The sequence below is a fragment of the Capricornis sumatraensis genome, chromosome 21 (genome assembly GCF_032405125.1).
Source record: "Capricornis sumatraensis isolate serow.1 chromosome 21, serow.2, whole genome shotgun sequence".
Taxonomy (NCBI): domain Eukaryota; kingdom Metazoa; phylum Chordata; class Mammalia; order Artiodactyla; family Bovidae; genus Capricornis; species Capricornis sumatraensis.
This window is the reverse complement of record NC_091089.1, coordinates 44,297,898-44,320,804: the sequence shown is the minus strand read 5'-3', so window position 1 is coordinate 44,320,804 and position 22,907 is coordinate 44,297,898. Positions and strand designations below refer to the sequence as shown.

The 22,907-nt window shown below is 38.7% G+C and overlaps 1 protein-coding gene across 2 annotated transcripts in view; it reads right to left on the bottom strand.

Moving 5' to 3' along the window:
- Positions 1 to 731: 731 nt before the first annotated feature.
- Positions 732 to 22,907, bottom strand: part of ANKRD12 (ankyrin repeat domain 12) — a 63,254-nt gene continuing 41,078 nt past the window's right edge. For both annotated transcript variants that reach the window (XM_068993563.1, XM_068993564.1), the window contains 5 exons: positions 13,919 to 18,612; positions 8,982 to 9,080; positions 6,613 to 6,756; positions 4,114 to 4,209; positions 732 to 3,484 (listed from right to left, as the gene is read on the bottom strand). In XM_068993563.1, coding sequence (XP_068849664.1) covers positions 3,299 to 3,484; positions 4,114 to 4,209; positions 6,613 to 6,756; positions 8,982 to 9,080; positions 13,919 to 18,612 — 5,219 coding nt within the window. In that variant the 3' untranslated portion in view covers positions 732 to 3,298. The remainder of the gene's footprint in view (positions 3,485 to 4,113; positions 4,210 to 6,612; positions 6,757 to 8,981; positions 9,081 to 13,918; positions 18,613 to 22,907) is intronic.

Genomic DNA, 22,907 nt, shown 5'->3' with positions numbered 1-22,907 from the left:
TGTGCGACCCCGTAGACGGCAGCCCGCCAGGCTCCCCCATTCCTGGGATTCTCCAGGCAAGAATATACTGGAGTGGGGTGCCACTGCCTTCTCCAGTGCATGAAAGTGAAAAGTGAAAGTGAAGTCGCTCAGTCGTGTATGACTCTTAGTGACCCCATGGACTGCAGCCTGCCAGGCTCCTCCATCCATGGGATTTTCCAGGCAAGAGTACTGGAGTGGGATGCCATTGCCTTCTCCAGTACTTTTCACTGTTTAAATGCTAATGCTTAAACTCTAACCTTTTTAGCCATCTGATTAATTGGGAATTATTTAAATTTTAAGGTTTGAAAAGGATTTTTTAAGAAGTTGTGAAAATGCTTTTTTTCAAAAATACAAGAAGACAAGACTACCTCATGAATTTTAAAAAGTCAATTTCTCCTACATAAAATTTTGGGCTTTTCTGTGTCAGAGATAGAATAAAAAATATTGTTAACTTTTTGAGACCTCATTACTGAGGAGACAAGGCTAATTTTTGTCTTAGAAAAAGGTTGTTTCCCCCCAATGAGCATTTTACCATTTTGCCACCTGCTCAAGTAAACACTGGTGTTGGAGTCATGTGGGAGTAGAAAATAAAAAATTAAAAATAAATCACTTATCACACATTTCACTCCTATTTTTTCTATAAAAATATAACTCTTTATTAAATAACATGCACAAATATCAACTAGTCATTTATTAAACAGATATGATTTAGAACAAGATTTAAAGAAATACAAATCCTTAGGTACAATTTAGTATCTTGTTCATGATATTTGAACAGTTAAAAAAAAATCACTGATTAAACTAACCATCCTTTTATTTCTTTCATAATCTTATATCATTTTAGGCATAGACTTCATTCCAAGTTTTTTTCTAGCATTTCAGAGCTTCAGAATATCTTTAATATCAAGAGCCCTTAACTACTTACTTAAGTATAAATTCCTCCGGACAAGGCATTCACTTTTTTTTTCTAAGCTATTCCAATTGGCTTCGAGTCACTTTACAGAGGAAATCTGCAGAAGCAGAATCATGGCAGACAGGCTCCAGCAACTTGAGGTACCGTTGAAGAGGGAGAGAACTGTGGTTAGTACTAAGACGCTGGGGTGACTAAAAAACGCCAGATTTCTGCTTGTTTGGTTTTTCTCTTCTGCAGCTTGTTCTGTTTGGCCAAACAGTGATTTTTTTTTTCCCCCGTCCCCCATCTCTGGTTGAACCATCAGAACAAAATGCTGTATGAACTTCCCCTTCTTTTATTTTCTGTGACTTCAATGCTCAGTAATCTGGTTTTTTCACTTTTAGGCAAAAGTATAAACAAAATTTGCATTAATTTTTTCATATTAAAAAGTATTGCTTTTATAAATTAGCTTTTAATGTTCCCAGCCTTAATAAACTTAACTTCAACAAAACCAGTGCTTTAAAATCTACCCTGCCTTTCTTGGCCTCATTTATCCAATAAAAAAGGCCAAAATCTTTCATCTAAATTTCTAAAGACTACTACATCCAATCTTTATAATAAAGTCCTTGCACTGTGTATTTTTCACATGTGCTGCTTTATTGCGCATGCCAAGTACAGTATGAATTAAAATATAAACTGAAGTAAAAATTCAAAACCCCTAAGCTTAATATATACCTTTGCACTCAAAAACTTCAATTTTACATTCTTTCCCATTAGCTGGGACTTCCAACTTGCTAGCTGAATTTAAATCACTTTATTCCTTATATATTCTTTACTTCTACTGGAATAAAAAACATCCAGTATTATTTTATAATTTAAGAAGGTATTATGGAAAGTTCTGTAAATTTTATTTCATATACTTATGATCCATTTTACATATAACCTAATTTTCTTTCCAAAAATGTTTAATAAGTTTAGCAGCAGGTTTCAAATCTGAAATATTCCTGAACATTTAATTGATATCATGTTATAGGAGAAACTGGACTTTTTCTATGTATATTGCTAATTATTTTACTAAAAAACAGCATACCAAATCTTACTTTAATTATAAAATTCTGAAAAGTATATGTTTTGCATCTTGATACAAGGAAAAAATACAACATATTAATTTTTCATAAACATTGCAGAGGTCAATAGGAATATGCCCATTGCTTTTACTTATTGTGACTACCAAGTATTTCTTTCTTGAGTACTCAGTTTTTATTTAAAAGTGCAAAGGTTATTAAGCTTAAAACATTATATTTGAGCAATGTAAAAAAGTTTTACAATGATTTAACATGACCAATAAAATTTATTAAACATATTTACATATATTCACAGATTCTTTCATACTTGAGTATTAAAATAGACATTTACAATTTCAGAATTTTCATTCAAAGGCATTTTTTGGGGGGAGGGAGAATAGACTCTATCGTGAGATGAAGAAAGAGCTGTTTCTTTGCATGACTAATTCTAAATAAAATGTCCAACATAGTAAGCCAAAGGTCCTACCCTGGGAGACTGGTATGAAACACCTTACACTACCGCCAGGCATCACTGTGGAGAGGGTTAAATTATAGGAAGCATGCAGCTAAGTCACAGTCTCTACAATTCTGTGATGGTAACAAGCTAACGCAGACACGCATGCCTTATTTAAAGGTCCTGCTACCTCAACACACTATCACTACACTCCATACCATACAAACTACAACTTTGGTCCAATAAAACATTAGACAAAACAGTTTTACAATTATCTCTTTGTGTATGTTTTGACTACCAATCCCTTTGTATACATTTTGACCATTAATTACAAGATTTACATCTGCACAATATGTATAAAATAAGTTATTAAAAAGGAAGACAATATTAAAACTTTCGAAAAGAAAGCTATACAATTAACTTAGATAAAATAAACTGAAGAAATTTTGTGCCAAGTTTTCCTTCCACATTAGAAACTGCGCCTTTTAGTTTGTTGATCTATCTTAGCAGACTGTGACAGAACCTGAACACCCGCAGTCACCTTGTACACAGAGCGCTAACAGCTTCCAGCGCCATTAGCAGCCCCTCTGCTCCCTACTCAACTATGACATCTGCCAACGGGCTCCAATGTGAGTCATCTTCCACCAATATAAATAGTAGTTTTCAGTTAGAAACTGCTTGGATATAAGATCCAAAATAATTCTTTTCATTTTTAATAAAATGACAGTGTTTACTACATCACCAACTTTAGTTGAACTTTACTAACAATTGTGAAGGCATAATATCGTATTTTTGTCAAAAGGCAGCATTCCACAGCGTAACTCTTGAGCCTCATTTGTTTAAGACACCATCAGGAAGTAACGGCTGCTATATAGGAGTCAATTCAAAGTCATCGTTAACATCAACCAGGGGAACGTAAAACTCCTGAATTTCATAGATGCTGATAGATTTATAGGTGGCAGGATCAAGTTCCTGGAGTTTGAGCTGCCATTCTAACCTCTGGACGGCATTTAAAGCTGCAGCTTCATGCTGTTGCCTCATTAAAAGACAGGTCTATTTAAGAGAAGAGAAGAATTGATTATTTATTAGAAACTGCTTTGTTTAAAAAAATTAATCTCATGCATTGTTTCTTTAGGGAGCAAGATGGATATACTAGGGTATGTGAAGTTTCTGAGTTACGTCCATTTCTGGTTTACCCTGTCTTATATCTGTATCCATACACCAAACCTTTCTGGGCCTGTGACTTTATACTCATCTAACAGACTTCAATTTGAAACTGTTCTTTCAAGCAATAAAATTTCAAATTGTCAGAAGAATTATGAAAATCTAAGGAAGAGTGATTTTTAAAAATAATTCAAGCCAAATAATTTTCTTTACAGACTACTGGCAAAATAACATTTCTTCTCTCTCTGTTCTTCCCCTCCTCTTGTACAAAGGATAACAAGCATGAAGACCCCCTTTAGAAACAGCTTTTTCTGTGGCAGCTGCACCTTTGATACTAAATTGGACTCAAAAAATGCGGGGTGGGGGTCCTTTTCTTCATTTATCTTCCAAAGTGAGAACAGCATGAGGATTCACAGCTTACCATCTTTCGTTTCCTAACCACTCCTCTATCACACAGCAATAGTTTCTGTTGATGAAGGGGAAGCATCCAGTTAAAGTGAACTTCTAAACATACATACCTTTAATTTGTCAAATTTATCATCCACATCTTGTAACCATGACATGAACTGTCTTGCATTAAAGCGATCCCTCACAGAAGTTTTACTGTCATCAGACTGAAACAGTAAAAATAATTGGATATTACAAAATAAAATAATCTACTTTAAAAAATCTATATGCCACTGTATCTTTTTATAGTATATTTTACTTTTAAAGGAATGATGAAAGTATATTTCAAAAAAGATAATATCTAACTGAGTATTTAAACAGGCTGATAAAATATTCCCATACTGAGCTGATTAGTTATTAGAATTATTAGGATGTTGAGTTTAGTAAGTAATTAAAGAGAACCCTACTGCTATGTGAGTCAAAACGTCTCAAAAAGGCATGTCATATGATGTATTAAATGCCTGTGACCTTCTTAACATATAACTGATCATGAAACTCATTTTAACGTGACAGTTGGCTCAGACCTGGTAAACAATCTGCCTGCAACTCAGGAGACTCGGGTTTGATCCCTGAGTGGGGAATATCGCTGGAGAAGGTAATGTCAGCCCACTCCAGTATTCTTGCTTGGGAAGAATGGCCAGAGGAGTCTGGAGTGCTGCAGTCCATGGGGTCGCAAAGAGTTGGATGCAACTGAGCTACTAACACTGTCACTTAACCACACGTTGGGAGGAAACAACACCATGGTCGCAGACAGGGCTCTGGGGCTGGTGCTTCTCCCAGGACTGATTCCTTTTTTTAGGACCTATTCTTTGGAGAGTTTATACGGAAATACTATACCGACTCTTACCAGTTTTGGTATTTCTTTAAGATAGGCAATATTCAAAGGTCAGCGTTGTATCCTATTGTGTAATCTCAAATTGATTACATACTCCTTCAATTTTCTATTCTGTAAATGGGGTTAAGAGCATCTCTTTACGTATTGTTTGAGAACTGACTTGTGAAGGCCTCATTCTAATGCCCAGGCAACAGGCAGCACTGGGCCCACCAGGCAGCAGGCAGCACTGGGCCCACCAGGCAGCTGCCTCCATAACTGCCCCACCCAACCTGACCACCAGCACCGCTACAGGGGTAACCAGGCCTCAGACAGTCCCACTACCACACTGCCCACATTCTGACCTGTGACCACTTTTGCCCTGGTCTTCAGGAAAGATGTATTGACCATTTTAAAATTTATCATTCAATGCTTTTTAATATTACAAGTTTATCTGGAAAATGAAGAGGTCTGAAAAGAGAATAGCCTACCTAAGCCAAGTGGACTTGTTCCTTAGACCCTCTGCAGCTCTGTTCACCTGGACAAGCCTGCTCCTCAGTTGAGAGAGACTGTCTATCAACTATAAGGCCAGCCGTACAAGGACAGGCAACAGGCCCACAGTCGTTCTCAAGATGATGACTACGTTCTTCCGTTGACTGTGGCGTGATCCTTTTTAGTCTCTGATCATTCTGGGTTTACTAGGAAAATTCACTTCTTTTCAGAAATTCTCTTTATGACCCGTCTGGGACTCCTTTTTTTCTTTTTAAACAGACGAGAAAAAGAAAGCCCAGAAAGAACTAAGTAATTTTCTCTGTAATATACTGTGTATCCTTTGTGTTTCTATGGTTGGCCTGATTTAAAACAGCATTTCCCGGGACTTCCCTGGTGGTACAGTGGATAAGGTATCTGCCTGCCAATCCAAGGTACATGGGTTTGATCCCTGGTCCAGGAAGATCTCACAGGCTGCAGAGCAACTTAGCCCTCGAGCTGCAATTATTGAAGCCTGTTTGCCTAGAGCCCATGCTCTTCTACAAGAGAAGCTCCCACCATGAGAAGCCTGTGCACTGCAACTAGACAGTAGCCCTTACTTTCTGCACTAGAGAAAGCCTGTACGTAGCAATGAAGACCCAGCACGGCCAAATAAATAATTAACTTTTTAAAAAACCCCAGCATTTCCTAGTCTTTTTTGGTGATGATCCTTCACTGTCTTGTGTTGATACTTTTATATTCTCTTATGACAGGTGAATTTCATTCTGGTTTATGAACTACAAAAAAATTCTGATGACTGATGTCTGGTTCTGGATTCCTGAAATTTATATGTGGCAGTACATGTTTTCAAACTATAGGTACAGTTTCCCATAGTTCTTTTAATTTATCCCAACACCCCCCAAGATCCAAATAAAGCCTGGTCTTCTCTCAGCACTGACTCAACCTGGGTTCCACCTGCCAATTTTTTTTAGCTTCTAGCTTTAAGCTTCCCAGTTGCTCGAAGATCAGGATCGGGGTATAAAATCCATGACAGAAACAACTTACAAGTTATCTATAAAATGAGGCTATCTCAAACACACACGTATCTGTTCTGTAATTGTCTTGATTTAATGATATAAACCTGATGTTCAGAGGGCCAGGTGATCTGGAAGTGCTTTACTCATTTTCGCCTTTGTGCTTTACTGACTGTTGAACTCAAGTTTGTCCTGAGGATACCAACTACCAGAGGCGCTGCTGTCCTAGGGGCACTGAGGCAGCAGGGAGACCTTACCTGGGCATCCAGGGGCACGCTGTACACTTCTGCGTCCAGGAGAACTGTGCATGCACTGAATGGCAGTGTCTGATTTGCCAGTGTCCTTGCAGCTCTGTAATGAACCCGAAGAACCTCCTGTTCATTGGATACAATGAGTTTTTCCTAGTTGAACAAAGAATTAAAAAACAAAAACAAAAACTCTTCAACCACTTGTTTTAAAAGAAAAAAAATCACTTAAAATGTTAAAAGAACTTGAATCTCAGAGACGTTTTTCCTTCATAGTAAGGCTGAGAAATTTGAGAACTCTGAGAATTCTAAATTCTCAAAGAATACTCTGAGAAAAAGTAAATTTTCTTTCCAAAATTGGCAGTCTCTTTTTAAAAATGATCTTCTGAAAGTGTACGATGATGGCTTTCATTAATAACATACAGTCATCTGCTGGTATCTGTGGGGGATGGGTTCCAGGATCCTTGTGGATACCAAAATTCATGGATGTGCAAGTCCCTTATACAAAATGGCATCATATTTGCATATAACCTACACACATACTCCCATATACTTTAAATCATCTTTAGATTACTTACAATACCTAAGACAATGTAAATGCTAGGTAAATTTGCCAATATGTGGCAAAATCAAGTTTTGCTTATTAGAACTTTCTGGAATTTTTTTCCTTGAGTATTTTGATCCCTAGTTGGTTGACTCCATGAATATGGAACCTGTGGATATGGCGGGCTCACTGTATTTACCAAGATGTTCAATTGTCACCACTTAACTCCAGGACATTTTTGTCACCCCAGGAAGAAATACCCCAGGCCCACCAGCAGTCACTCTGCATTCCCCTTCTGCCCCTGACAACCTCAACTCTACTTCTGGTTTCTATGAATTTACTTATGAACATTTCATACAGGTGACATCAAACAGTGTGTGGTCTTTTGTGACTGGCTTCTTTCATGTCACGTTTTCAAGGTTCATCTGTGTTGTAGCACACATCACTTCCATTCATTTTTACATTTTATTTACCTATTCATCAGTTGATGGCTCCTTTGGGACACAGTGAATAAGGCTGCTATGAACATTCATGCTCAGTTCTTTGTTTGAATGTGTATTTTTATTTTTCTTGGGTAAATAACTACGAGTGGGATTGCTGGGTCATATGGTAGGTTTATGTTTAATTTGTTGACAAATTGCCAAAATGTATTCAACAGCAAACTCCGGGAGTTGGTGATGGACAGGGAGGCCTGGTGTGCTGTAGTCCATGGGGTCACAAAGAGCTGGACATGACTGAGTGAATGAACTGAATTGATTTCAACACCAGTTGTGTCATTTTATGTTCTTGCCAGCAAGGTGGAAGATTCCAGTTTTTCAAACCCTTGCCAACATTTGTTATTATCTGTCTTTTTATTATATGCATTCTAAGTGTTCTGAAGTGGTACTCCATCGTGGTGGCATGGTGGCTGCTTCTCTTCTGTAACAGCAAGGCATTTGTAACGTGGCTACATGCACAGATGAAATATACCACAAGCTTGTGGCTGAAACAGCTACTGATGTGGGTTATACACGCTGACTTCTTTCTGCTAACGAACTGTTCACTGATGTGGGTCATGCAGTGTTGTAAGTTGTTTGAGTGCATCTTTATTTGCTTTTCTATTTTTAATACTATAAATTTATTTCATTCATTTACAAACATCATTTTGAGCAAAGGTTTTATATTGGAATCCATGGCACAAAAAAGGTTAAGAACCTCTACCCTAGAGAATCAATCATGAATGAAGAAATTACATACAAGGTTTTGCTTGTATAAGAATCTATGTGTATGTCTGTAAAGAAAGGTCATAACTTATATCACATTTTCAGAAAGTTCCTGACTGTCCCAGAAGAGATATAGAAGGTAATTTATTATTTTTATCAATCCCAGTTACTTTGATGATTTCTATAAATAGATAGGTTTGTTCTCTTGTCATTTCATGCCAAAACTAACCACCAGAAACTGGAATACTAAAGCAGACCGAAAAGACCAAGGAGCACAGCCTCAGTATGATTCTGCACCATGGCAGCTGGTACCAAGCAACAATCTCAGAACTGGGAAACCCATCTGTCTATACGGGAATTCACTGCTACTGGCCTGCAGATCCAGCAAATGACACTGAGAAATTTTAAGAGGTTTCTGTTTATCAAATAAATACTGAACATAAATTGTAATACAGGAATGGCTGTCCAAAAATAGGCTTAAAAATTCTCCATCTTATTGTAGAAGAACAAAAATAAAATCAAGCCATTTCCCAAAATGGTTCTAAATAAGGAAGATTCACTAATAAAAAACTGTAGGCCATCATAATCTGTTAAAACTGTTATTTTTTGCATAAGTGAATTTAAACATTTCTTACCCTTTCAATACTGTGCTGCAAACGTAGTTTCATCCTGACAACTTCCTGTTGTCGAAAAAGCTCTTTAAGTGGATCTGACAGTGAAGGTGGGGGTGTAATCTAATTGAAAAAAAAAAAGTTGAAAATTAGATTAGATTAATTAGATTTCATTTACAATAATCAGCTATTTCTATAAACTTAAACCTTTTTAGTGCAGAACATAATGAAAACATGAATTCTTACGTTCTTTGAATTAAATAACACAGTAAGTAACAATTTCACAACTGGTTGTTACTTTTCAATTTCAACTCTTTGAAAGAAAGCAAAACATCACATATTTGAAATGCTCTGAAAGAAAGCAAAACGTACACACTTTACCTCTGAGGCCACAGCAAATCCCAAAGAGCAAATCAGGATGGAGGGAGTTGTTTGCCGCAGAGACACGTTTTAGAGCGTCAGTATGTGACAGTTCACAGACAGGGAGGAAGGAATAACAAACACACAAATCCACCACACAAACAGTCCTAAAGATGACGGCAGTCTGAGTGTACAGTAAGTAAAGTCTCTCTGTAGACATGATAAAATCCAAACACAAAACTGCAGTCTTATATTTAGTGAATAAACTTTTTTAAAAATAGATGAAACTGTCTTCTAATAGAGCTGTGGTTTTCAAACTTCATTACAAATGTGATACCTCACTTTGTCTATCCAATCTCCAAAGAGCTTATGGTTAGTTGACCTCTGATTTGATCCTTATCATGAACTGTGCTTTTTGACAGATGCTGGAGCTTAAGAAAGCTGACTTAGTCTCAAGCACACTCTTGAGCATTAATACAGAGACACCCAAGTATGGCAGCAACTGTCTGTGATCCCTGCATATTCTCCCTCTGCTCCCAGCTTTTAATAACTGTCAACATACTAGAGTGAAGAAACAAAGGTTTCTCAGAACATCCTTGCACAAAGCAATAACCGTGGGGGACTCTTCTGGCAGTGGCACAAGGAGATACTGACACACGGCTGCAGGGACAGTGTAGTGCCTACCATACCTGAAACACTTGCCAAAGATGCAAAACTGGACCTAGTCAAGACTCTGTTCATAAACAGTAAACAGTGTAACACCATTAGGATTCAATCAGTTGAGTCAATGCAGACTATTCTATAAAACACCTTATTGGGGCTGATCATTTTTCAGGTCTCTAATTATACATTTGTGTCTTAAAACTTCTTTAAATTTAGTAAGAGGCAAGAGTACAGTTTGGTGCTATTACTTCAGTTTTGAAAAGCCACACAGGTGATCCTTCAAGTAGCACAGAGAAAACACCTCCTCCTTTGAGACTGGAGTGTCAGAGAAGGCTTCTCTGAGAGGGTCATGCCCGAGCTCCACCTTAAAGGAAGAGCCGGAATAAAGAGTTCAGAGAAGTTAGTTGTGGGGGAAAAGAGACAGAAGGGAGGGAGCTAATTCGCATAGGAGAGAACAGTACGATCACCTGCCTGAGACAAGCAGTCTGGTGTCAGGAGGCACCTACAGGCAGGCCTGAGTTCCTGGAGCATCAAGAGTGAGAGCAGAGAGGGCAGCATGGAGAGAGCAGCAGGGCCCAGTACTACAGGCTGTAGTCTACCCTGTACACACTGCTTCTCCAGGCATGACTCACAGGACGCTGGGTCCACAAACATGGTTTACAGGAAATGGTCCGAGAACAAGTGAGGTTGGGAAACACTGTATGGATACACACACACATAAATATACTTATTTACATATCTCATAATTAACAAACTAAATTTTAATAGTTTTAGAAATCCTACAGTGAAGAAATCTATTTTTTGATTAAATGATGTTTCCCAAACTTATTTAGTCATGAAAAATAACCCTCTTTCTCCACTGAAGAAGGTATTTAAGTATCACGTTGTGGAACACATATTATGTGTAACACATTGGGGCAAATTTTATATGTAATAGGGAACCAGGGAAAGGTCTTGACAGCTCACAGCTGTACTGGAGAACAGCTATTGGGGGACACGACTATAAGCAAGGAATGAGGAAAACAGGTCACTGGTGCACTGGGGTGAGAGGGGGAGGCAGAGAAAGGGATGGGGTCTAAAAATATGGGTGACTGAGGATAAAAAAGAGGGAGCAGCTGAGGACTCACAGGTCTTTCAGCACTAGGACTGGATGGCTGCTAACAGAGACCACAAGAGGGGACCCGAGGAGAGAGAAGCAAGTTAGGGGCAAGTTCAGTGCTGAAATGTTGAGTAGACCAGCTAGTATAAAAGATGCCAAGGAGAGAGGTTTGTGCAGAATATACAAATCTGGGAATTCTCAAAATACATCCATCTGTAGAGAAGGAGTATGTGGAGGCTTTTTGAGGATACTTTCCCTCTGCTTTTTCCTCATCTTGTCCTATGTTGTGGGACATTCAGAAAACATCCAGAAGCAGGTAGAACACAGTTACGGAAGTCAATAGTGTATTCAGGGTTGAAGACAGAGGTAGGCATCATTCTCCAAGAGACCTGCAGTGTCCCAGCCCTTTGTAAGATTACAGCTCAAAGGGAGGGGCAGGCCTGTAAACAGTTAACTGTAACATCCTGGGTAGGTTTGAGGAAGATACAAGCAATTCTGTTCCGACAAGATCCTGCCCAGAGTGACATCACAGCTCACACGACGACGGAAGAGAGAAAAATGGCCCTGACGAAGACAGCATTCCATGTAGAGCGAACAGCACGGCCAAAGCACCCAGGCAGCGAGCAGAGACTCCACAGGAGAAGGGGCTCAGTGTGACTGAAAGGCTGAGTGACTCGGACAAGTGGTGAGATGATGAAGCAGGAGTGGGGAGACGGGTCAGGCTGCTGTGCTCAGATGTGGGTTTTTATGTGTGGCCAATGGGGAGCCAGCTAATCACAGCTGAGATACTTCAATAGGGAAACAGCTTTTTATTGTTTTTAAAGCGACAGAAATTTAATAACAAAAGGAAAGTGCCAAAAGAAAGAAACTAGGAGAAAGAAGTGGAAAAGTTGCTGCAATGCTGAAGTGAGAGATACTGATGAGGGCCCTGGGACAGGCAGCAGAGAACATCAAGTCCTCAGATCTTAGGGATAGAACCAGGTTAACTGATGGGTTTCTACTGTGGTGTCATCACCAATACATAACGTGTTTGTCAGGGAGTGGGTGGGAGGGTCCTGTTTCGAAGTCTGAGGTTGGAGTGGGTGCCGTTAAGACCTGCCTTCTGGAAACAGAGAATTGGGTGGCCAAAGCACCGCAGCAGCTCAAGATAACAATCACCTCCCCCAGGCCAGGGCAGGCTCCCCACCAGAGGCTCCCACAGGTGCAGGCAGTCACTGCACTCACCTCAGGGCACCTGCCTCTCAATTCCACTTCCTTCACACATGCAGGCACAGCTCCTGACAACTCCCACCTATGACGCTCCTGGAAAACCCTCAGGGTCAGCATACTGGGGAACCAAGCCTGGGACATGTGCCTGAGGTCATTTAACTGACTGCCCAGGAGGCGCGTGCCATCTGATTCTAGAGATGACGTGGCTCGACAGGACATTTGGGACTAACGCTGCTGAAACCACAGAAAGAGACAGGACCTCACTGACTGAAGAATTAACTCCTAGAGAACCTTGATGTTTAAGGGGTTAGTACAAGAGTATTCTTGCCTGGAGAATCCCATGGACTGAGGAGCCTGGTGGGCTACAGTCCACAGGGTCGCAGAGAGTCAGACACGACTGAGCAACTTCACTCACTCACTCACAACAGTCATAAGAAGACAGAAAAAGATTAGTGAGATAAGAGAACCAGAAGAGCACACCATCATGAAAAACCAGGGAGGGGAGGAGTTTATGAAGAACCAGATGGTTATGAAGTCGAATGTGACAGAGAGCAAGCAGAAAGAAAAAGGGAAAGGTCAAGCAATGAGTCAATTCGGAGCTCATGGGGGATCTCTGCCAGTGCACACACAGTGAGAGTGTGAACAGGAAGTAACACAGAGGGGACACTGGACACAGATTACTCTCTAAGGTATGGTGTGAGATCACTCACTAGGCATGACCAAGTGCCACAAGCAAGGGATAACTTTTTTCTCCGTAGGACGAAGGAGACCCAAATATGTTCAGTTGATGGGTAACGGCCAGTGAAAAGAGAAACTATAAAAATATAGTAGCAAGAAGTGTTCTCATAGAGGAAGGTTCCAAAGAAGGCTGGAGGGAATGGAATCAAAAGGACAAGGAAAGGAGTTACCCTTCAGAGAAATAAAAGCATTAACTCCTTACGGTTGAAAGAAGCAGCGGGTAAAGAACACAATATCGAGGACCAGTGCTGTTCAGTAAGGCAGCACAGACCACACACGACTCCTGAGCACTGACTGATGCATGGCTGGTCTGAACTGAGACATACTGCAAGCCAGCCTGGTTTCAAATACTCAGCACCAAATATTTACCTATGTAGACTATCTCGAAAGCTCTTCTATACTGATTATATTTTGACATAGAATTGTGGATATATTGGGTGAAATATTAATTTCACCCATCTCCTTTTACTCTCTAAAACTTCAAAAGTAAAATCACTCAGTCGTCTTCTACTCTTTGCAACCCCATGGACTATACAGTCCATGGAATTCTCCAGGCCAAAATACTGGAGTGGATAGCCCTTCCCTTCTCCAGGGGATCTTCCCAACCCAGGGACTGAACCCTGGTCTCCCGCATTGCAGGCAGATTCTTTAACAGCTGAGCCACCAGGGAAGCCCAAGAATACTGGAGTGGGTAACCTATCCCTTCTCTAGCGGATCTTCCCGACCCAGGAATCAAACTGGGGTCTCCTGCATTGCAGGTGGATTCTTTACCAACTGAGCTATCAGGGAAGTCTCCCATTAAAATGCGGTTACTAGAAAACTGAAGACTACATGTGACCTTCATCACATTCCTACCAATGGGGTTCTCAGTGTATCAAGAGGGGCTACTTACTGTGGGTATGCAGATCTTGCTTAAGGGGTTTCCGTCCAGGAGATATGACCCATTAAACGTCACATATTCATCGTAATACTGAGGTGCCTGAGGGATCACACTACATAACAACTTGCGCTTCTCTTCAATCTTTTTTCTTATGTGCAAGTATTCAAAATAGGGATTTGCGCGCTCTGAGCTGTATGGCTGAATCTCATCAAGCTTCAGTGAGTCCACAATGGCAGCCAGGGACTGCTGGGTTTTCTCTTTTGCTTGCAGCAGAGACGGACTCACTTGCACTGGCTGAGGCACCCGAGACACTTTTCTTTTCCGCGGGTGGTGAATCTGAGGGTCGTCCTCCTCAGTTAATCTTATTCTTCCTCGAGGGGACGCAGACTCACTGTCTTTGTCTGGCAACAGTGCACAGCTGGCCAGAAGCTGCTTGCTTTGACTGGCTCCTGTGTTTCCTTTGTTTCTGGTCATCCTTTGAGGGATCTGGTTTTCAGGTTTATCATCTTCAGCACTTTCCTCTAGTTCTACTTTAACTAAGTGTCCGTATTTATGCATTTCTGGTGGAGCCAATGGCTGTGGATGGTTCTCCAGGCTCGATAAAGTACTCTGTTGTGACTCCTCATCCTCGATGGAAAGCAAACACTTCTCACTTTCAGGACAATGTTTTGGATTATCTGGTTCACTCAGGTTTCCTTTTGGCACTCCTGCATTCATTTCACATAAATCAGAATCACACTTATCATTTAAATGAGTCAAAACCAAACTCTCCAGTTTGTTTTCTTTTTCATGTGAAGCATCCTGAGTATCAGAAGTGCTTTTTTCAGCCTCATGGCCACTGGAAGACTTAAACATTAGCTTGCTAAATGCGTAATGAGGATTTGGCTGGGAAGACCCGTCACTTCCATTAAAGCCCTTTTCTGATGTCAATACTGGCAAAGCACTAGCTTTCTCAAAATTTGGTGCTGCTTCTTCAACAGTGCTTTCAGAGTACACTGGGACAAAGGCATCTGTCTTCTGAACGTCTGTTAGGACAAAAGTATTTTCCGTATCTTTTGTAGGTTCAGTATCAGTATCCAAAACAGAACTGATCATTTGAATTGCATTTTTCTGCTGTAGAATACCTGGTTCTTGAGTGGTGACATAGGACAAAGAAGTATGTCTGGAAATAGATTCAGCATCTGAAAGTGATTGGCTGTGAGAAGAGCAAGGTTGCTGGGAAGGGAGAAAGGATGCTGGATCCTGAGCACAAGTGTTTCCTGGCAATTCAGTCTGGTGCACGGACACAAAATCAATATTCTGTTCTCTCAATACTTTGTTTTCAGGATTACAAAAACCCTGAACAGAAGAATCTTGATCAGGCGCAGCAGAATTTGGGCAGCTAAAATCTCCGGTGTTTAACGACTCCATCTCCCATGACTTACTTTGGATCACACCAACCTGATTAGAGAGCTCTAAGTGCACAGGACTGCCCATCAGCATGCCCATGGGAGCAGTGCCCTTGATGACATTTGTATCAGCAGCATTATATTTGCTGTTTATAGATCTAGTTGGAGAGGCTGCAAAACTGGAATGTATGTTAGACACGCTCAAAAGTTCTCTTTCAGGCACGTTGGAAGATACCTCAGATTTGGGAGAAGGACAAATATCTCTTGGCACAGCTGAGCCATCTTGACTGCTCTCTTCTGATATTGTTTGGAACTGCTTTGTATGCTCACAAATGACAGAGGGCATGCTACATCTTCGGGCTTCTGCAGCTGATCTCCCTTCACTTGTAACTAGTTTAGCATCTTCGACAGAAGATGCCCGGAGATGGGAAGTCAGAAGCCTGCTAGCATACGATGCTTTAATCCGCTCTGATAGGTCAGTCAGGCTATCTAGCTCCCTGTCATGAAGGGCAGGAGATTTGGCAACTGGCAAAAACGGTGACTGGGAAAAGGACATTTGAGAATCCGAACCCTCTAACATAAAATCTGAGTCATATTCAACTGGAGGCCTTGGGGTTGTCATTGTAGTAAGGCAGGAATCTTCTGAGCTAGCCACTGAAATCATAGAGACAGACCTGGAGCTGAGACCTGGCTTTTCACTTTCTGATCTAGGAGACCTGTTCAAGCTATTATCTGAAACAAAGGATGACTTGCCTAAACTCATTGTATTTTTGGTGTCCACAGATTGGGATCTATTACTTACAGCATCTTTACAGTGTTTCTCCTTAGTGTAAGTATCAGTCAACTCAGAACTCTTTGATCTAGTAAGTTCTTTATTTTTGGACTCAGCTAGTGCATGCTTTGTTTTTTCTTTATCTTTTACTTTAAGTTCTAAACAATTGCGATTTCTCAACCGTTCCTTTTCTTTCTGCTTAATCTTTTCCTTGTGTTTTCTGTGCCACTGCTCTATTTCCAGGTCTTTAAGGCTTAGCATCCTTTCAAAGCTGGTCTGCATTAAGTCGTCATTCACGAGCCTCTTTTCTTTGGGCCGAGTATCTTTTGATGCTGGTGATGACTTAGGTTTAGGCTTATCTGCTTCAGATTTTAGTTTGAGTGAACTATTCAGTTGAATTTTATCCTTATGTTTGTCTCGTTCTTTATATCTATCTATATCTTTATCTTTTTTATCTTTCTCTTTTCCATCAGGAGTTCTTAAAGGTTCATCTTTTGTTTTTTCTTTGAGAGAGAAAGTTTTTTCATGTTGTGCTTTATTACTGTCTGTTATACTTGACTTTCTCTCTTCCTGGAAGTGTTTGGAATTACTTATATTTACACTGTCTCTAGATTTGTCCTTTTTATCTACCTCCCTATCTTTTTCTTTATTTTTGCTTTTTTCTGATTTAGAATAGTCACTACTATCTGATGGCTTGTTTTTTTTTTCCATCAAGTGCTTCTCTTTGCTCTCTGCTGGATGTCTCTCTTTCTCAGGTTTTTCTTTGTCATGTTTCCTATCCATCTTTTCTCTACTTTTATCTCTGTCATCGTTTTTTTTAATGGTAGTAATGTTTTTTAGCTTCTCACCTTCTCTATGGCATTTTTCTGTGTGATGTGAATATAGCTTGTCCTTTTCTTTTATTCTGTCGACAGAGTCACTAGGATCTAATCTTTCTTTCTCTGACTTATGCTCATGTTTTATCTTCTTCTCTTTTTCAGAATTTTTTCTGTCAGCCCTCTCAATGTCCCTATCTTTAGTTTGAAATCGTTTTTCAGATTTTTCCTTACTTTCTTTCATATGCTTTTCAATTTCTATGTCTTTTTCCCCTGAATGTAACCCTACAGTGTCTTCAGTGGCACTTACACCTAAAGAGCTGAATTCTGTTTCTTTATCTGTAAGTACATTCTCTCTCTCATCTTTTAAATCTTTTATTTTTTCCTCCCTAAAAGATTTCTCACTTTCCTTTTTAATCTTTTCCCGTTCTTCTTTAAAGTTTCTCTCTTTGGAGATATGCTTTTCCTTGGTTGATTTATCATCTTTTATGTTTTTCTCCAACTTTGACTTTTTTTCTAATGTTAGGGACTCATGTTCCATACTTAAAAATAGATCTTCAGTTTCATCACTTTTAAAAAAATTCTCTTTCCAAAACTCTCTATCAAATTCCACACTGCGTTGCAGCTCTTTAGCACCATCCCTACTTTTGTATTTTTCCTTTTCACCTTCAATTTCTTTTTTATGCTTTTCTTTTTCCCTTTCTTTATGTTTTAACTTATGTTTTTTTAATGTTTTACCCTCTTTATCCATTTTTTTCAGTGTGCAATCTGAATTTTCAAATGTTGGACTGTGATCATCATCTTTTATTTTGGCATTTGACTTTTCACCAAATTCTAAGTGGAAATCTTTATGATGTTTGTTTTTTTCCTTATGCTTACAAGATTTTACACTTGAACTTTCTGGCAAGAATTCAGATTCTATATTGTCATACCGAACAAGATCAGGCTGTAATGACATTTCAGAACTTCCTGGTGATAAACAGGTTTTAGAATGTTCTTGTTTTAGTGGTGTTGACTGCTTTTCACTGAGTCCACAAGAATGTTTGGGAGATTTACCACTGGAAATATGAAATAAATGTAATGAAGTATCATCTTTCGGGCTAAAAGATTTCCTAAAATTCCCCTCATCTCTGGTCTTATCTGAACAATCTAGTGCAGTATTAACTGTCAAGTTTGTTACTCTGGTATTTTCTTTCCCCTCTTTTTCTTGCTTCAGCTCTTGGTTCTCTTTATTTTTGTTCTGGTTCTTTAATTTTCTTTTAACTTTGCCTTTCTGTTTGTGTTCATTTGAAACTCCATATTCCTTTTTGGTTTGAATATCAGAATTTGATGTTTCAGGGACGGAACATGGAGCAGAACACTTTTTGTTCTGAAGAATTTCTTCATCTGAACTTTCAGAACTTGAATACAAAACCCTAGATGGCTTTTGTTTTTTACTTTTAAATGATTTAGGATAGAAAGCTTTTTCCTGTTTTGCAAATAAACTACTCTTTTCTACTTCAGATTCATTCTCTTTTCGCAGTTCTTTCCTAAGAATATGCCTGTCATCAATCATTTTATTTATTTCTTCTTCATCATCATCTTTGAACTCATACTCATCAAGGGCAGATGGAAGAGGTGCTTTACTGGGAACTATCTGTTTACTTTCACAGATGAGAGAGTCTTTCTCTGTCTCAGAGTCAATATTTTCATCAACGCTGGAAGGATTTACAGACTGAGCCTCTTCAGAATCTAGAATATGAAAAAGAAAATCTCCTGTTAGTCAAGAGACAACTGTCAGGAAAATAATACTGAGAGAAAAAACATAGCATATACAGCAAATACTTCAATTCTGAAAAATTTTCATATTTACATGTAAATAATACAATGAAAAAATATGTAAGAGCTTTGCTACAGTTTTGTGGAAAAGCTTCAGAGACTCTGCTTCAGTATGATACCTCATGACACCTGTAAAAGCACACAATACACTGGACATACTATAGATACATATATATAAACTAATATTAAAATGTATGAACAATATAATTAAGACTCCAAAAGGGCTAGATTCAGGGAAACATTGGCTACTAATGTAAAAAACAAAAAAAAAAATCATTTTGTGGCCACGCTATGTGGCATGTGGAATTTTAGTTCCCCAACCAGGGATCAAACTGGTGCCCTGAAGGATGGAGACTTAATCGCTGGACCAAAAGGGAAGTCTCCTATAAAATTTTATATATATGTACATTTTCTTTTTTCCTGGACAGAGAATATTTAAGTAAAATTCTTTGATGCAGAAAAGATTAACAATCACTAACTTAAAAAGTTTAATAAAAATTAGTTTTATATGCTTCAGAACTTTTTACTACTAAAACCATAAATGATCAAATGATTCCCATAAGGACAGAACTTGAATAAAGGTGAATGGTTGTAACTACACAAGAAACATGACTGTCAGCTTTACCGCCAGTAAAAAAAAAAAAAGAAGAAGAAGAAATATATCCACCAATCACAAAATCAAGATTGTAACAGATAGACTGATATATAATTTGAAAAAAGCTACTTTATTCTTTAGTTCTTTCATAGATTTTTTCCTTCCTAGTTGGGCATCTTTTCTTAGCTGAAATGTATGTTGTATGCATGGAGCCTCCAACGGAAAAGAAAACCCAGGCCTGTAAAATTAAAAGAAAACTGAAGACTCTAACCAAAAGAGGAGAACATCAAACTTCACTTTTTTGGCTAAATATATAACAATATAAAGGTAATCAATTTATTTGAATACATCAAGTTTTCCCTAAAAGTGATCTAACTCTCAAATATTGTTTACATGGAAATTCAAGTTGCAGACGCCATTTTAGAGTGTCTGTAAGGTTCTGAGCACTGGACAAGAGCTCTGGAGAGATGTGGAGAAGATGTGGTAATATTCCAATACTATTAAGTGCCAACTGAGTGACAGTTATATTGACATGTGGAATTAAAAAAAGAACATTTTTAGAATGACAGTTGCTTGTAAGCATAACTCCATTCCCAGTTCTTAACACTGCAATACAAAGCATTAAACTGTAGAACTTTATGGTGCAAAAAAGGGAACAGCTGTTTTGGAAGTAGTATTTGTTCTACTCCTCAATTAAATAAATACAAGAATATGTACTTATATGACAGGTGTTATTTTCCTTGTTGGCACCTTATTTACCATTTGTTCTTGAGGATTTTTCTCCCCTTGCAGTTTTTAAGGAGTTGATGTTTTATGGTTTTCTATATAACTATTCTATTTATATTCTTTCCCATTAGGTAAGTTTAACTGGAACTGGGAATGATTTTTTCCCTTGTGTATTCCTTAACACCTCAAGTCGACACTAGAATCAATCTTAAGTAAACATTTAGTATGCTTCTCTAGGCACAAAGTGCTCAGCGGGAGGTGTGATGTGATGAAAAGAACACAGCTCTGCAGAGTAACAGTGACTCAGCCTGATGATGGCTCAGATGGGGGCTGGTACCCGGTTGAAAGGGTGCAGGTACCCTTCTCCAGTCAGCACCTGGCAAAGGGGAGCAGACTTCTCACAGCAACAGCACTGAATATTAGGAACTTCAGGCAGACTTCAGGGTGTGAAAACAACTAATGTAACAAAAGGCAGCTCAAACACAGCATGTCCCATTTCATATACAGCTTTTTTTCATTCAATAGTTGCAGACATTTTCTTTTTAAGTTGCATTTTCTTTGTTACTGTTTTTAAGGGCTGCATGTTACACGGAGTTAATATATAATCACGATATACCATGATGACAGTGTGGAGTTATCCCGGGAGGAGGATGGCAGCCTGGCCCTGGCCACTGAGTTGCACCCGCCCACCAGGCTCGCTTCTCTGTGTGCGGGCTCTCAGTACTGCCAATCAGGACCCTGCATGGCTCTCCTAAAGCTGGCCAGTTTGGGACCCCAGAGATGACTCTATGTCTCTGTGATGCCATTCTGCTGGCAGACTAGGTTCAAATCCCTTTTCTTCCCTAAGGAGTCCTAAACCTTTTTTATTTACTTTACCCAGGACTATGGATAAAGCTGGTCTTGGAATTCTGGCGCAGTAGTAAAAGCAAACATGTCTGCTCCACCTCTCTTAGGATAGTGAGAACTTCACATAAGAATCCAAATCCTCAAGCCCCTGTACTGAAAATGGCCATGGTCATCGTGATATGACACCGTTTTCAATTTGTTTCCAACTTTTTTCGTCTTTACTATTTATTTAGTTACTAGGTTTGAATTTGTATTTAGAACAGTTTACTGAATTATTTCTGATAAAAAAGCTCCTTTAAAAAATATTATGTTTATCATCTCAACAATTTTCTCTGGGAAATGAGGGAGACAAGTGAGAAATAAGCAATCATTAAAGCATTAAATTTTTCATTAAAGCATTTTGTTATCTGTGAAAAAGTGCTAAATAACAAAATATAAAACTTAATTGATTAAAAATGCAATACATTTGAAAGTTGTTCTTGTACATCTCAAGGCCTTATTTGGAAAATAAATTGAAATCATGGAGATGCAATAAGCAAAATCCAGATTTTGAGAAAAATTACCAGGCAAATGATTTTTTCAACCACAAAAAATTACAAGAACAAAAGAACGGAAGGGGATATTTACATGACACGGTGAATTCTCAAAATCTAATTCACACACTATGTGTACTATAATCTACTCCTTTCTTGATAAATTCTTCACAAATATCTCTGACACTTTGTTCTAAAATATGACAATTGCTAGTTGCTGTCACTTGGGAATTTTTCATCAAAATCTGAATCTTTGCATTTTCCCCTTAGACTTTTTTAACCTTGCACTTTAGTTGCGAATGAAATTTTAGGTTCAAAATAATTTTCATACAACGTTGAGCCTGAAGCTGCACCCATCTTCTCACAACAGCTTTTAAGAACAAGAAATCAGTCACTCTGACTCTGATTCTGTGCCTCTGATTCTGGGAGTTTGTAAAATTTTAAACAATCTTCATCCTTGAAGTCGTGATGTAACTTGATGTGGGGTTTTCCCTTTTCATGCTTTTTGTTTTTGCTTTGTACATTCCCCTCTGATCTATAAATATCTTTCTTCAGTTAAGAGACATCTTCTTCAACTAAAAAAATTATTTTCTTCCCAACAATTATTATTTAAAAATAATATTGGATATGCTGGGTACGGTTTTTTTTTAAACCATTTTTCTCATATTCCTAATGTACTTTTCAATGTTTTATGTGTTGCCCTTCTCTTAGATCTCAAATTAGATCTTCAGCGATGTCCAGTTTATTATTTAACCCTATATGGAATGCTTACTTTCAGTAATGAAAAACATTTTGAATTTCAAGGACTTTCCTGGCCAACTTTTTCAAGGTGGCCTGTTAGGGTTATTGGATCGACAGCCCCCACCACTATCCCAGCGTCTCCAAGCGCACTGAGAACTTACCCTTCTGCTTCCTATGTAATTTTCATTCTCCAGATCAACTGTTGTGCGTGTTCATTTTGGCCCTTCTTGCTTGTCTTTCAGTTGATTTTCCTCAACTCACTGGATTTCTTTTCATACTGATAAAGGGAAAAACTGGTTTCTTCAGCAGTTTAATGGAGGACCTCTACAGCAGGCGTCCCCTGCATGTGCTCCTTGGTCCCTCTAACCGCAGTCTGTTGCTGAGAATGCGCCTGCAACAAGCTGACTCTCAACTTCAGAGCCCCCGGGGCTCCACTGGGAGGGATATTTGAGTTGTTGCTTTGCTCCGCAATACTCTACTAACCACAACCAGTATACCGAACCTGATTACATAAATATAACTTACGTTCTAGTCAAGGAAGTAACATTAGAAAAAGGAAACATATCTTTATAGCTTCCATATCCCTAAATTGATTGTAAAATGCAGTCTAGAGACAGGAAAATAAAATATTGGGTAATTTTATACAGCCTATTCTAAATCTCCATTTCTAAAGCTCAATTTAAAATAAAATAAACCTCAATTTTCCTAAGTAAAGGTTAGTTATTTTAATTTTACTGTATAGGAAAAAAGTAGTCATGTTTAGTACA